The sequence below is a fragment of the Macrosteles quadrilineatus genome, unplaced genomic scaffold, assembly GCF_028750875.1.
Source record: "Macrosteles quadrilineatus isolate MER2022 unplaced genomic scaffold, UCM_ALF_1.0 Scaffold_1__1_contigs__length_201487025, whole genome shotgun sequence".
NCBI lineage: Eukaryota > Metazoa > Arthropoda > Insecta > Hemiptera > Cicadellidae > Macrosteles > Macrosteles quadrilineatus.
This window is the reverse complement of record NW_026542594.1, coordinates 184,104,628-184,121,417: the sequence shown is the minus strand read 5'-3', so window position 1 is coordinate 184,121,417 and position 16,790 is coordinate 184,104,628. Positions and strand designations below refer to the sequence as shown.

Here is a 16,790-nt window from a genome sequence, read left to right as displayed (position 1 = left end):
TTACACATATTTGTTTTCCGAAAAGTTGAGTTAACCAATAATCTTACTACCATAAATTAAATTAACAGATGTAGTGGTTGATGTGTGTATGTGAAACCTGTTTAAGGTTCTAAAATGTTTTGCTGATATTACCCGTCTGATTATTCCCCTTAAAATGGCAGAGTCTTAAACAATAACAATAAAATGTATAAATTATTTATATAGTATAACTCTTGGTTAAACGTTAGAACGCTCTAAAGGCGTAGTAGTGGCACTACTGGTTATCCTTCCAGTTTCAGCGTTCCACCGGTGCGAGTGTGACGTTCCGTTGTTCCGTTCCAGTCAGCTTTCCGGCAACCGAACACAGTTTGTTCACGACTGACTGCTACTTATAGAAATGACACACAGACCCGCACATGCGCACTAGCGTTTTTAAGTAGCTGTTTCGTCCTGCTTGTCACAGTTGCTGTTCCACTGGTTCCAGTTACAAAACTAAATGTATTAATTTTATTGGTTTCAAATGGTTTCATTCATGGCTCGTGATGCCGTTGTTGCCTCTGTTCATTCTCTGTGCCGCTATGTAATAATAAGGCCTACTTATATTTATATTTCTTAATAACGTTGATTATAATATTTAGCTTTTGGTCATACTCAAAACGTAAAGCCTGATTGAAAAAAATATATATTTAAACAACTAGAACCTTCGAATAATAAGCGTGATGTCAACCTATCAACGGGTTCGTTTCTTTTTCGTGCTATGTGACGAAATGAGAATGAGAATAATATATTTCCTAAAAACATACGAAATGTACAAGGAAAATTCAATGCATACAAAATCTTACTAGCCTAAGCCTGCAACACACCATGCAGAGAAGAAAAACAAAAATTAATAACCATCAATGAGCACACATTGACTAAAAGAACTTAATTACTTGGCCAGGCGAAATAAAAAAAGTATAAAAAACTCTTTGAAATAAGTAAATTTAATCGGATTACCTAAAAGATATTCAACCCCCTTTTTGAATTCGGCATCCGGAAAAGAGGAAAGAGATAGGCTACCTGCTAATTATCGTGACATCTGGTGGAACGGCTACATGGCAGCAGTTACTCCTCGGAATTTCTTCAAACAGACAGTTGTGTTCTGATTTTGATTTAGCTTCGGCTAGCTTGAGCTTCAGCAGCAGCCATTTTGATTTGAGTGTACGTTACGTTACTTACGTTTCTTCGTTTGTTGTTAGCGGTTGAGGAGGATTGAGGTTGTTGTTAGTGTTTGTGGTTTGTGGTGTTTTGTAAATTTTGACCGGTTCGCGAATTCTTTTAAGGCGTTGGTTGTGTTTTGAGGTTTAATCAAAATTTAAGTCTACATTTACTATTCGTAAGTTTATTTGCAATGTATATTATGCTCGTGATAGGATAAGAATTAGAGATATTTTATCATGTGGTCAAATGAGCCTCGTTTACATGAAAGGATTGTTGTCATAACCTTATCTACCTAGGCCTATATCCAATTTTGGTATCCTGAGTGGTTTGTTTGTCGCAATAGAACTATACGCTTCAGATTATCACAGTATAAGTTTACATTTAAGTTACTTAAGATTTTGTTCTAAAACTAGACCAGGGTTTATAAGACACCAGTATCACTTAAGTTATTAAATTTGTAGTAGGCCTAGGCTAGACTAAGTTATCATGTTTTAAGTTAGGCCCTACCTTGTTTACATGTTAACATGATAGCCCTCCAAGTGTCCATAGTTTAGGCCTTAATGTCCACCTATTTTTGGCGCATTTGCAAGGTTTTATTAAAACGGATCTGAGAAGCTTAAAACAATGTTAATTCTAATGTTCTATATACCATTTTGTTTGGAAAATCATGGGCTTCAATATTATATATAAAACATAAGGAACATTTTTTCAAAAAAAAAATTTTTTAGGTAAAAAAAATATAATTTCGAAAATTTTCAAAAAAAAAATAAGTTTGCGCCTAATGAAATTGTATAAATTATAGGCCTATAAATATTTGAAAATAGCCACTTTGTTCTAAATTTTATGAGGATTACAAATATATAATAATATAAGGAAGTAGGCCTATATTTGCAAATAAATAAGTTATGGGCAAAAAACTGATTTCAGTACATAGCGTTTAGCTAAGAATGCATAGCCTAACCATAGCTAGGAATCTGGCTGATAATTTACATCAATATCACTACCTACTTCTTCAGGATCATCAACCAGCACTTCAAAACCACTTAAATCTTCTTATAATGCACCACGTATATCACTACTTTTGATTTTTAACACTAAAACAATGATAAACGTAATAAAACACATCAGTCATCGGTCCGGGGGAACCTAGCTGTTTACAAATACACGCACGTCAGCTGTCTGCTACAATATTTTCAGAACTAAAATGAATAGCGCTTAGAGACAGACATCTGGAGACAGCTTAGAATGTAACGGAAAGAACGATACCTAACTCGATCCAGTTCAATCCGATTCAGTCAGTTATAGAGCCTTCGCCGTAAACGATGTCTGCTTGTCGAAAAATCGGCAAGTAACACTATACAAAGTGTGGTGCACTTTGAGGTGCACTGGGAGGGTTAAGGTACCTACATGTTGACCGTTTTGAAATTATTCTGTGGAATGTTGTTTTTGACTGGTTGAGTGTAGGCCTAGCTTATTGCTGAAAACATTGCACAGTCCATTGTGTAAAGTGAAATTGAATTGAATTGTAAAATAAAAGATAGAAAATATCTAGTACCGTACATGTTAAATGAAAGTAGCAGTGGACTGTAATAATTATAAGTTTGTTTTTAAAATATGTATAAACAAACAAAACATAGGCTATGATTTGAATCACACATTGATAAATATAGTCTTTTTGAGAAATAATTGTATATAGGCTATGTAAATTATGTGTTTTTACACACCATTGCATAGCCTAGAGTGAAAAACCAAAACAGGCTTTTTAACACTTTCACAGCGGCATGGGAGTGATCGCTCCCATACGGAACCCTAATGCCATCCTGGTGGGTGCGATCGCTCCCAAGCTGCAATGCAGTACGAAATGATTTATTTTTAAGCCAGGATTAGAGCTAGAAACTTGAATCCTCGCACAGCACTGCTCAATAGTATGCTGTATTTGTTGTGGTGTAGGCCTAGGTTGGTAGTAAATTTCCCCGTAAAATCCCCGTCTGGCAATCTCAAAATTCTACTTTTTGTCCCCTCTTTTTCCCTCCATTTGGCAATACAATTCCAATGGGACCGGCTACGTTACAAGCAGCGCTGCTATCTGTGGGTGTTGAGCGAACTATGTCGACTCTCGCTGTAAAGCAGGACATCCTCGCACGTTATTTGCTATTTGTCAAACCGAAATTGGAAAGCCAATCACACGCGGCAATCGGGTTTGTTCGATGCTGAGGGCTGCGCCGCACCTGGGATACGCCCGCCATTTGACGTGCCGCCGCGAACGTGTTAAACAGAAAAGCCAAAGTTAACTGTCGGGCCCAATTTGGTGGTACATTTTTCTAGGCCCTAAGTTATTGCCAGTGAAGAATCAATATCCAGGCCCGGACTCTGCTCTAGGAAAAAGAGCTCACTACTCAGTTTATGGAGTGCCTATAAATATATCTTACTGTATGCCTAGGCTAAGTAACTTTCTTCATCTGCAAAACTTTAAAAGTTGAGTTATACGACTCCAACGTAATTATTGATTGTTAACTTACAATCAATTTAGAAGTTTGATGTTTTGGCTAAAGGCCTTTTTAAGTTAGTTATCGATCAATTCGGTAGGTATTTTGGTATTATCCGGAGGCCACCCTTATACAGTAAGCTGCGGCGATTATGTTAGGTTGGGTTTTCATATATGTTTGTAGGACTTTTCTCGTTTCATTATGAATCGAACAATTCCAGATGAGTCGTAAGTTACTTTTGTACTAATTTACAGTATGAATGATTCCATTGTAGGCTATAAATTTATGTTTCTAAAAGTCCTTAACTGAGTATAACTTAGAACGCATTTGCTACAAGCCAGTTATGAATTTTGGATTTGAAAAGAGGAAGAGAAAGGCTGTCTGCCTGAAGAGGCTCAGGCAGCTTAGGGCCTATTATAAAATATCCATAATCCATGGTAACTTACCTCTAGGCATTTTTTTGAAATTTTGATTTTTAATGGTGATTTCCCCTTAAAAAACCCCATAAGATAACGGACAAATAGGATTTTCTTGGAAATGGCCCGAACGATTTTGATATAAATTAAGTATAGCCTACTATAACTTAGTCCTTTAAACTCTAGTACAAACACCTTTTTCCTCAAAATTACGGTTCCAAAGTTATTAAGGCTGCACTTTACTTTAGGTCCTACACTCATTCGAATGAAAATATCGATCGGTATATCGATTATTCGATAAGTTATATCATTTGGTTAGTTAGGTAAGGTTAACCTAATCTAACCAACCAAAAGATATATCGAATGAAACAATTGAATAATCTATATTTTCATTCGAATGAGTGTAGGACCTAAAGTAAAGCGTAGCCTATTGTAATAACTTAGGCCTATGTTATTTTCCCATAAAACCCATAAAATAATATAGGCTATGTTGGATTTTAGGAAAAAACTGGTTTTGATTCAAATTGGTGTGTTATTTTTATACGTCCTAATAATTAAAAAAAAATAAAGCAACCCCCCATTGCTGTAACAATTAGCCTACGATTCAAAAGTTATTTCAACTTTTGTGATATTTCCCTATAAAATATCATAGTATCGTCCACCGCTACCCATGATAAAGGTTGTTGACAAACTTATGGGAGAAAGTATGTGTCATACCTTTATACCATGTATCCATCGATGACCAGTAGTGACTGGAAAGTTAATTAATACCCCTAGATTTCGTCAAAGAAAAAACATTTTAGTTTTAATACTTTAACTTATATATTTATGCGGTTAACATGGCTGTAGATTACGAGGTCCATTCACCATTTTCCTCTGTGAAATATTCCTTCATGGAGTACAGGGGCCGCGCCTTGAGTAGCTCCTCTACTCTCTTTTTAAAGCTCTTAAGAGGGAGTGACTTTATGTCCTGGTGCAGGTGGTTATAAAGTCTGATGCCAAGGGCCGGATGACAGTCTTTTTGTTTACTAAGCCTGCAGAAAGGAACGTTTAAAAAATCGTCTCCTTTTCTTGTATTATAACGATGTAGGTGGTTTCTGCAGCTGAGGTTACGGGTATCTATATTTTCCTTGGTCTGCACCAGACGGTTATAAATGAATTGGCTGTAGATAGGCCTAGTCATTACTCCTAGGGCTCGGAAAAGTGGCCTACAGTGTTCGTGTCTTTCGCTGGACGTTATGGCTCTTATGGCAGCCTTTTGAACAATCAGAATGTTCTTAGTCTCTGAAGCGTGTCCCCAGACAATGACACCATAGCTCATCAAGCTGTGGAAGAGGCCATAATAGGCCAGCTTTAAGTATGCATCTGTGACCAGATTTTTTAATTTTCTTAAGAGGAAAACAGTTCTGGAAAGTCAGATTGCTGATACCGTATATTTTACAAACTATTGCACTTGATTTGGTCCTTTAATTATCACTTTTATAACATCTCCGCAAATGAGTTATCACAATAATAAACTTGGTTTGGGAATCAATTCCAGTTACTGTAGGTATTTCACACAACTAAGATTGTCTTTAAAGTTTATTTCTGGAAGTTGAACGACATTTTGGAAACGACATAAGTTAGTACCTGCACTAAATTGTTTATTTTATAAATATTCATTTAGGCCTTGCTAACTAACTTAACTTAAATTGATTATATTTTCAGGGGATGATTGGTGGACATATGGGCCAACAACAACAATTACCACAGCAACAACAGCAAAATTCACAACAACAACAGACAAACAACATTGGCTCAAACTACATGCAACAGCAGCAGGTATTAGCCAAAGTCTGAGTTGTTTGTTTTAGATTTTAAAAGTGGTTTAAAAGTTAAGTGTTTTTAAAAAACTTGGATGGTTTGTTGTAGGCCTGTACATAAAAATAATAATGTATGGTGTTAACTAGGGGTTTGAAAGCAGTGCTATTTTGGCCTTTGAGCTAAAAGTAAATCTTTAGGTTAACTTATTGAATCAAAGTAAGTTTAGCTTGCTTTGGCCCATGATTTTGTTGAAAAATTCTGGTCATAAACTTAAGTTGCCTTAGATTAATTATAACTTAAAACATTTTTTTATCAAACACAACAACACCCATCAGTTTTTGTTTGTTGTTAGAGAATTTTCCTTTGAAGGGCAGTAGTTATTTTAATAATGCCTGTCATCTTGAAATCCTCAATTCTATAAAAAAAACACTACCTAGCCTATTTCTAAAAATAATTGACCAGTAATTTTTGAACTTTTATCTTCTCAGTGGTTGCTAACTATCCAAACCAAGGTGGACAATTCCCGTTTCCTTATGTATTTTCCATTTGAATTGATGTCTTATTTCTCTTTTGGTTAACTTAACACACATTTTGGTTTAAGGTGGGGGTGTTAAAAGGGGGTTTGATGTGATAGTTTCTCAAATATATAGGCTTATTAGTATTAACTTAGTGCAAGTGCAAATTTGGTAGAAGCTCCGATAATTGAGCTGGTAGTGGGGCTGGTGTTACAGGGGGGCAACAACGGGGGTGACCCCCTCCAGTCAGTGAGCCCCGCAGCCCCACAACAGTGTATCCGTCACGGCTGCCCCAACCCCGCCACCACCAACCCGGAGTGGGAAGACGAGTATTGCAGCAATGAGTGTGTCGTCACCCACTGCAAGTAAGTACATGGCAATATAGAATTTATTTTAGGTCAAGTAATTGAGTTTGGTGGTTTTCCGATTATTCTCAACCACTTCAACCATTTCAAATAGCCTATCAGTAGGTACAGTATTAGCAAAAGGACATGTTCTGCATACTTTAAATTAAATGCATATTTACTTGGCTTTTATCACTTGCAATTGTTGTTTACTGTTTTATTGTTTATTTTATTTATTAGTAATGAGATAGGCTAGTGTGGTTTTCCACTTTCTGTGCAATAATCAGGTTTTAATAGATTTCCTGATAGGAATCTAGTTAGAAAAATTATTTTGTCTAATCTGAGATATATCAATAAACACTTAAACAAAACTTTCTCCATCTGACACTATTTAGAATTATTTATGAAAAAAATCAACATTTTCTGATGGTAAACAAGTCCCTGTTGAAAATTCCTCACCCATACGTTTGGATTTACTTGCCCTGATTCTTATATTTATTACCAATACGTCAATAATTTACAAATTGGCACCCTATACCCACCTTGTCCTTACCTAACATAACCTATTCCAGACCTAACTTCTTATCTTAACTGGTTGTGAATTAACTGAATTCAAGAAAATGGATTAGCGATAGTGTACTTAAGAGAAATAACAAATAATAATACTGTGCTTGTCACTCTTGAGTCAATCACACCAGAGCCAATATATACCACCAACAGATTTACAACTCACCATCTACCTAATGTGAGTCCTTAACTTGGTATGTTCTGCTATTTCATCAGTAACACTGTAAAGAGTACTAATGTTATTTTTGTGTAACCTCATCGATGATTGAAATAACTAATTCTACTGAATTACATTTGTATTGGAACCTAAGACAGTTGTTCTTGCAGAGTACCCATCAAATCTCTACGTTTGGTCTGACACATACTGTTGATTAGTGATTAGAAGATGTAAGCTCACACGAGTGTTGTCTTGTTTCAGGGACGTTTTCAACTCGTGGGTAGCAGCCAATCAGCTCCCTGACGCGTCCGAGTCCTCGTAAGGTGGTGTCGTTCCTTGTACATACCGTAAAAGACTGTCCCGGCCGGCAGCCGATGCTGTTGCATGTTTCGCCCTTTTTCAAGTGAATGCATATTTACATATTGTAGGTAGAATAGTTGTTAGATATTTCTCATCAGTATATAAATATATATATATAAGGCAAGGTAAAAAATGTTTATATTTTAAAGAGAAGTGATAAGTTAGTATTTATGTTTTACGCTCACGTTGTTAATTTAATTTTTCGAGTCTATGTAAAAACATTTTGTAATGATAGAGATTTATTGAGTATTTTAACGATGCAGTTTTAGCGATGTACAAATCGATCGTTTTAATACCGGTTTAGATTACCTGATGTTGTTTGTTTCGTTTTATAGAGACAGTTAGTTTGTATTGACGAACGGACGTTCGTTTAGGGAAAGCTACAGTTCCGAATAAGTTCTGGTGTTATATTTTTAAAGTGTAAAGTGATTAGTAGGTTGTTTTTCCAAACAAATGTACTTGTTGATATTTTGAGAAACCCATAAACGTTAAAATTACAAAAACAGGCATGATGTGTTTTTCTAAACCTTGTATTATTTCTCACATTCCAGGAATTGTGTGTTCTTAGGTAGCTTTGGTAAGTAGTGTTACCTACATTAATATTTTGAACTATTTGAATTCATGTTTACCATATGAATAAAAAAATAATAACTTAGCTGTTAAGAAATAAGTCATTAATAATTTTAAAAATGCATGAGCAATCTCACTAAGCTTTCCTAAGGATATTGCACTTGAATGTTAATACCGTAGTGATATTTCTGACTTGCTTATCGGATGATTCTATTTTTGTAAATCAAAATACTAAAGATCGTTCTCTACTGGGTATTAGTAATGTGCTTTGAAGAACAAGGTGCTACTGCCAGTTTAGTGTTTAATCTTTGACTTCTGCAAAAATGACATCTTGAAGCGGGTTTGGTTCCAATTCTCTTAGCATGTTAAGTGCTGATGATGAGAATTCCCGCTATCGCCTAACATTGAAATAAATGCAACGTTCATGTTTAAATATGTCCACCTCACTATTGTAATTTTAAAGCCTTTGAATCAATCTTTACTCTTGAATATACCTTTAACCTAAAAAAAAAGAAACCAGCATCGTATGAAATAGGTTATTTTGGTTCTGAATAAACCACTGTTAGTGGTTCCGAAACCATAATCATTGATAAAGTTGTTGTCACCGGTTTCGAGGTTGAAACCAATTAATTTTATACCATTTTAGCGAATTTCCCATATAGGGAATAAGCTATTACCGTAGTACTCATGGTAAGACCTGGACCCAAGACCGATCTAATTTTTCATTTTGAGGTCCCTAGAGGCCAAAAACACCATCCGTTCAAATTCATATATACAGTAGAATCCCGCAAACTCGGCACTCGATAACTCGGCCATCACCTGGCTCAGAAAATTTGTGATTTTTAGTTAAATATGTATGTACAGTATACATTTTTTTATTTTCTAAGGCACCAAGGACTTGTTTCACTATATCTGATGACTTAATACTGACTTGTAATATAAATATAAATAAAAAAGGCGGTTGAAAAGCTTCAAAACTGTATTGTTAAGCCTAGTTCCCAATAACTCGGCATTTCACAAACTCGGCACCCTTTCAGTCCACATTACGCCGAGTTTGCGGGACTCTACTGTATATGTGTCCGTTAGCGCTATAACTTGAGCAAAAATGATCCGATTTTGATGAAATTTGGTACAAACGTGTAAACCTACGTTTATTCGAACGAGTTCGCGATCCAGCATAATCGGACCATGGGAACGGGGGATTATGGGGGGTTTTATGGGGTAAAAATGGGTTTTTCCTATTTTTGAACTTAAAAACAAAAAATTGTGATTTCTTTATAAAACGTTTTGTAGAGCTTAAAAAAAGAAATAATTTAGTATATTGAAGCGCTGTTGTATGCCTAACGGTCACGGAGAAAATTCAAAAATAGTGTAATTAAAAATACCCATGTTACTCTTATGGAGAAAATGAAAATTCTTGTAGTTTACTTGTTTATGGGTATATATTGATAAAATTTGGCAAATTTATTTATTTCATCCTATATTGATGTATGGTCAAAAAACACTTTTTACCTTCCCCGTAGCAGCAAACCTAAGCACTTGTTAAATCTAATGTTATTTAAATAGGGAATAATATGTCTTATTTATGGAAATATTTTAGTAAAAATGTAATCAGACAAGTTGAAATTCGCTTAGTCTGCAGGTTTGCTGCGGCGGGGGTATTAATATTCAAGAAGTGATCCTGGGCCAAAAACCATCAATATGAATTTATTTTTTTTATATGAAAAATACAAATTACTGTGCAAAATGTTTACTTTCCAGGTGACTCGGCAATAGTCAATGCTTCTCTGCATTTTCAGTTGCGGACGTCACAATTCGGATGGATTACCACGCCTTCTAGAACTTATTGGTTGTCTAATGTTAAATTTATCTGCAATTAACAAACACTTCATTTAGGAAACAATTTTTCTATTGATTTCCTTAATTTCAAGGCATAATGTAAATAGTTGTGATGTTAAGTCTTTGTATAACTATTAAGTTCACAAAATCTTCCAATTTAATCAGCATTTAAAATCAATCCTTAATATCAGAACAACAATTATCTATTAAAAATTGAAAATTTGTTATGTTAGTTTCAAATAGTGATGGGCGATACGGACGCGTATCGCGATACAGCGATACGATACGTATCGGAAAAAAATATCGTATCGCCGTATCGAATCGGGCGTCTGTATCGCGATACGCGAATCGTATCGTCAAAAATATCGAAAAACGATACGTATCGTATCGTTTCCCCCCTCCCCTACCTAACCTAGAAACGGCTAACTTATATAAGTACCTGGGGACCAAGCTTTGCTCGGGGAAAATCATTAGTTTACTCAGAAAACAGTCTTAGTATTGCAGATACATTAATCCATTTCCACACTCCACGCTGCTCGCCTTTACTACTTCCTTTACAACTCCCTAGGTCTTGGACCTGTTTCCCTATCCTTCCGATAGCATTTTAGGATTGCAGATAAATTAATGTAGTAATTGCCACAGACAGTTCCACGGCCACCTTTAATTATACAGGCCGCGGCCTGGTAGAATTGGCAACGTCGCAAGTGGTGTTGTTTAGTGACAGACGTCCCATAAGATAACATAGCAGACAGGTAACATCAGCTCATTAATTCACACTTTATTTATTTAAATTTATGAACATAAATGTATTAAAATATTGAAAATAAAACATACATAATTGAAAACCGAAACAATACGAATTAAATCTGTACATTTTAAGCGGGAGTCAATATTGTCATAGTCCAGTAACAAATCTTTCATAAATACGAAAATAGCATTAGCTTCTTCCAGACGAAACAGCTGTTACAACACTACTTGCGACGTTGCCACTTCGAAGGCCGCGGCCTGGAGTTAAAGGCGGCCGTGACAGTTCCCACACTCTGCACTACTAGTGCTAGATAGCACGTTAGTGGAAATGGACTGGACTGGGATGGGACTGGTACATTATCAAGTAAAAACAAAAAATACAGACGTCTAAAACTCCTATTTCAAACTACACATCCACAGAGTAAAGATTTTGCAGTTTGCTAGGCCTGCGGGAGCCTGCGCAAAAAAAGCTTAAAAATATCGTTTTGGCATGAATCGTATCGCTCTATGTGCCGATATAAATACAAATATCGTTTTAGGCGATACGATGCGTATCGTTTTTCAAATATCGTATCGTCCCTCGCGTATCGCGATATTCCGATACGATACGATACGTATCGCACATCACTAGTTTCAAAACGGTAGGCTTTATAAAATTGAATAATTTGTTTCTTTAATAAAATGCTCACTGTTCATCTAAATAGCCCAATTATTTTTGGCTTCAATGTGTTCAGCCGTTATTGCATGATTGAATTACACAGTTTGCATAAGGCCTGATCTCAAGGAGCTTCGATCGCTCCGCTCAATTAATCTAGGCTCTACATCCAAGTTTTCAAAATTGAAATCAAGCGAATTATTTCATTGATATGGTTTTTGTTTACAATTTGAATTTAAATGTACTTACATTATTTGTATCAATTAGTCCCTAAAATCATAGACGAGTGGAATAAAATATAGACCGTCAGCTGTACTACAGTTAGCATAAGTCCTGGCATCCACTGCTAGGATTGCCGTGTACTTACGGCACACATCGCAGAACCTTCCTTTGGCAGTCTATACAGGGTTATTATAAAAGAATGCCAGGATTTTAAACAGTCGTTGCTCGGGGACTATTCAAGATAATTAAATTTTTTATGGGTCAAATTGAAGAAAAAAGAACAAAGTTTTTTCTTATACTATTATACACTTAGGAATAATTTAATAAAATTAATATTTTCATCAATCGTATATGACTGTAAAACTGGCCAAGTCTGTATGCTTAGGGCGATCGGCAAGTTTATCTGATGTCTTGACTGAATCTCTTGTAGGCACAAAGACTATCTTTTACAGATAACATCATAAAGTGACCAATTTAGGTTTGTTCAACTGAAGACTTCATCGGTCAATTGATTTTTTGGGGCTTCTGAAGCAGAATTGTCGAATTTCTTCGACTATGCCATCACTTGTTTTTAGCCGGCCAGGTGAATGTCTTCAAAACACTACAGTGCCTCGAAACTCATTAAACCAGTGTCAAATTTATTAATCAGGGCCGTCCCTAGGTTTGGCAGCGCCCGGAGCAAATGTGGTCGTAGCGCCCCCTCCTCCCCCCAGTAATAATAGTCACATTCGCATATTTTAATACCATGTTAATACAAATAGCCGCCGCGCGGCGCCCCCTCAGCCACGGCGCCCGGCACAGCTTGCCCCGGTTGCCCCCTTCGGACGGCCCTGGTATTAATCAACAAGTAGATTTAAATTTAGTTAAATTTAGCTATCAATATAAACTCTGTAACCCACAGAACACTCTGTGCCTTCTATTGCGCCTTAAACATTGCACTGGCGTCAGGCGTGGGAGTCGCAATAGCAGCCTAACACCCCGCACCTGTTTTGCGCATGCCAAGGTCAAAATTTCCTCCCTTGCTACTCGGGGAACAAAACTTAGTTATTTCAGCTTTAATTTGACATATAAAACGTTTAGTTGGAATAGTATCCAAGCAATTGCCATTTAAAATCCCAGCATTCTTTGAAAAACACCCTGCATTTATTCTGTTTATGCTAAAATATAGATTTTTAGCGAATTTCCCTACAGGGAAATGTGAATATTTTCCTGTTCCCTGGACCTTGAATCCTTGTAGGCATTATGCATTCAGTCTTCATCGTTAACTAAAAAATATTAGTCCAAGATGCGCAACTGAGAATATTATGTTATTAAATATTTTGTTTGTCAGGGTATAAATAACTAAACCAAGTGATAGAAAATTATGTGTTAAAATGAGAAAAAATCTGCTATAGTAATATTACAAAGATTTAATGTAAGAGGTATGGCCAAATTGTTGATTTGGATGGTGCCCAGCCAGTTGTTCAATGCTGGACACTTTTTATACACTTTAACACCTTATTAGGTTGTAAGGTATATATAGTCAATGGTTGTATCATTACTCTATGGATACTGTAAGTAGTCTTCTCATTCTATTGTAAATTATGAAGTATGTTTTGAGATATGTTCGGTTAGGGAAAGCGTTATTAACTGCAAGTTTATATCCTATTTTTATTCTTGTAATAAAACAGGGCAAACAGTAGTGTGAAAACATGGTATTCTATTCAGTAACTCTTAAGATAGGAGTCCATGAAATGACAGGAGAAAATTAATAACATTAGAACAATATTAGCGAATTTCCTTAGAGGGAAGTAGCTATATACCATAAGACTTAGGCCCGGGACCGATTTACTTTTTCATTTTTATGTCTCCAGGGGCCAAAATACTATTTGTTCTACTTGTTTTATAGATTTATACAGGGTGAATAAAAAGTCAAGACCCCCCCTTTAATATTTTCCCCATTAAATATACAAATATATCCTTTTGGTGGTCATGCAATCTTAGCAGGAAGTTACATTTTATGATTTTGAAATTTTTCAGTGTCCCCCCAAAAGGGGGGATTTGGGGGTTAACTCAAATAGTTTAAATGTAAACCCCCTTCAAGTGACACCTCATTTTGAAGTGTTTACAAAACCTTAAAGAATGGTGAAAACTAGAGGTCACTATCTCTTCTCTATCCAAAATGGTAGCCCATCAAATGTTGTATAAAATCAATGGTAAAATTGGTTCGTAATGTTAATATTGGCTACCATTTTGGTTAGAGAAGAGATAGCGACCTATAGTTTTCACCATTCTTTAAGTTTTTGTAAACACTTCAAAATAAGGTATCACTTGATAGGGGTTTACATTAAAAAATTTTTAGTTGCCCCCCAAATCCCCCCTTTTGAGGGGACACTCAAAAACTTTAAACCCCCATTTTTTGATACTTTTTATTTAATTTAAATTAGTCATGTTATTCTTGTGGAGAATAAGTAAACAGTTGTAGCAGTGCCGGATTTGCCACTATGCCGTGGCCTAGGGCCGCAATGGGTTGATAATCATATTCCTTTTTTTTTTAAAGACCAATATTTTTTTAGTTATCAATTTGCCGCGATTGTGGGTGACATGGATGATTGCGGCCCAAGGGGATATTCACGATTTCGCCACAGTCGAAGGTGACGCTGATAAAGTAGCCGTGATTGTGGCCTATACGGGAGATAATAAAGATTTGGACGCAGTGGCGGGTGACGATGATGCTATCGCCGTGATTTCGGCTCACGGGACGTGTTCATAATTTTGCTATTAATTGCCACGTGTCGTTCGGATGTCCCAATGATTGCAGCCTATGGTAGATATTCACGATTTTGACATGGTCGCTGAAGATGTGGTGGTGATTTCGGCCCATGGGAGATATTCACTATTTTACCAAGGCCGCGGGTGACGCTGATGATGTCGTCATGATTGCAACCCGACTGAAGAAGTCGTTATGATTGCGGCCCACGGGTACTGTTCACGATTTATTTTCTGCAATCGCCAGGAATTTCCCCCATTGGTGTATGCGCCGCTCAAGTAATTTGGCCTAGGGACTCAGGTAACCTAAATCCGGCACTGAGTTGTAGTTTGCTTGTTTATGAACATATTTAGATCAAATTTGGAAAATGCATTTTTCTTATTATAAACTATTAAAGTTTTACAAAAGTAAAACGTTTAAACAGTGCCCACCCAGTTGCAGAAAACCTAAGTACTCGTTAAACTAATTCTAGGGAATAAATTAAATGTGATATTTTTAAGGAGACATTTGTAAATCCAATCAGTCAATAATGGAAATTCGCTTAGTCTGCAGGTTTGCTGCGGCGGGAGTATTTTAGTATTACTGTTTCCCGCGGTCTTGAAGACATTCGGCTTCTAGCTGCGATTGTGAAAAAGTTCTTGCCAACCCTCGCGGCCGTGTGTAGACATATATTATCGTCTCCCGCGGTTACGGATAGACCACTTTTGTCATGCGCGATTGTGGTAAATTGAAAGTTCCAGGTTTAAAAAACTTACGCATAATTCCTGGTCGTTGGACAATATGTAAAAGTCATATTGTATGTATATTGCAAAGGGGTGGTACTATTAGTTTTGTCTAGGGCGCTGACAGGATAAATACCCCCGCCACAGCAAACCTAAGCCCTTCCTAAGCGAATTTCCACTTGTCTGAATTAATTTTCAATTAAATCTATTTAAATAACATTAGGTTTAATGAGTACCTAGGTTTGCTGCTATAAGGAAACTAATAAAGTGTATTTTTTGGAAAAATATTAATAGCTTAGTATAAAATAAATAAATTTGCCAAGTTTGACCAAAATATATCCATAAACAAGAAAACTACAACATTTTAAAAAATTCTCCATAAAAATAACATGGTAATTTTAAATTTACAATTTTTTGAATTTTCTCTGTTACCAATAACCGTACAAAAACACTTTGATATAATAAATTATTTGTTTTAAGCTCTTAAAATAGAGAGAAATTGTAAAATTTTATGTTTTGAGGGTAAAAAATGAGAAAATCCATTTTTTTACTTCATAAAACCCCCTGTAAAACCCCGTTCCCATGGTCCGATAATGCTGGTTCGCGAACTCATTTAAGTTTATCCCGCCTTACACCTTTGAACCAAATTTCATCAAAAACAGACAAAAATTACTCAAGTTATCACGTTCACGGACGTGTATATATCTATATATATATTTATATATAGATATATACAAATTTGAACTAATGGTGTATATGGCCTCTGGGGACATCAAAATGAAAAAGTAAATCGGTCCCGGTCCTAGGTCTTACCGTGCCACCTACGGTAATAGCTACTTCCACGAATACTAGAAAGGGAAATTCGCTAAAATCGGGCCTGAGTATGAACTTCTCATCCAATTGACAATTGTAAATTTGTAAGCTAGTATTGGGTCCTAGGTCATGTCTGGTGACACTGATCTCTGGTGCCGATAGAATTTATAACATATTTCGAGTCTAGAGCATCCATGCATTAAAAACTCTCATGCCGCCATTTGGGTATCTTGCTAAGTGGCTAAGTAGATATATTAAAATAATAAATATTTAACAATATAAGTGTTGCAAATTATACACGTGCACAATTAAATAGCACTAATTATAAATAAATAACAATAATTATAGGTGATAAATAATAAACCACAATAATTGTGAAAATTTAAGGAAAGGTAGAAAACTCTTGCCTGCCCTCTGATATTATTATCAATAAAAGAGGCAAAGTCAAAATCCACAAATATACAGTTATCTCATTCAAAAAGTAAATATTAAGTCAAAGTTAACCTATATTTTCCTGTATAGTAGTATCGTCTATAATATACAATAATTACAAAGGTCAACACTTTGAAATACATATAAAATACTGTAAGAATATGATGTTTAATCAACGCTCCCGGTCTGCCTAGTTTTCCCCTCCACAAAGAGA

The 16,790-nt window shown here is 35.9% G+C and overlaps 1 protein-coding gene across 2 annotated transcripts in view; it reads left to right on the top strand.

The window, feature by feature from the left end:
• Positions 1 to 8,334, top strand: part of LOC128991514 (TOX high mobility group box family member 4) — a 197,540-nt gene extending 189,206 nt beyond the window's left edge. The window contains exons 10-12 of one of the 2 annotated variants that reach the window (XR_008490659.1): positions 5,789 to 5,902; positions 6,599 to 6,764; positions 7,729 to 8,334. Coding sequence is in view for 1 of the 2 variants with exons in the window: in XM_054414461.1 (XP_054270436.1) it covers positions 5,789 to 5,902; positions 6,616 to 6,764; positions 7,729 to 7,789 (324 nt within the window). In the remaining variant the exon portion in view is untranslated. The remainder of the gene's footprint in view (positions 1 to 5,788; positions 5,903 to 6,598; positions 6,765 to 7,728) is intronic. The other variant, XM_054414461.1, reaches the window with a different exon arrangement.
• The last annotated feature ends 8,456 nt before the right edge of the window (positions 8,335 to 16,790 follow it).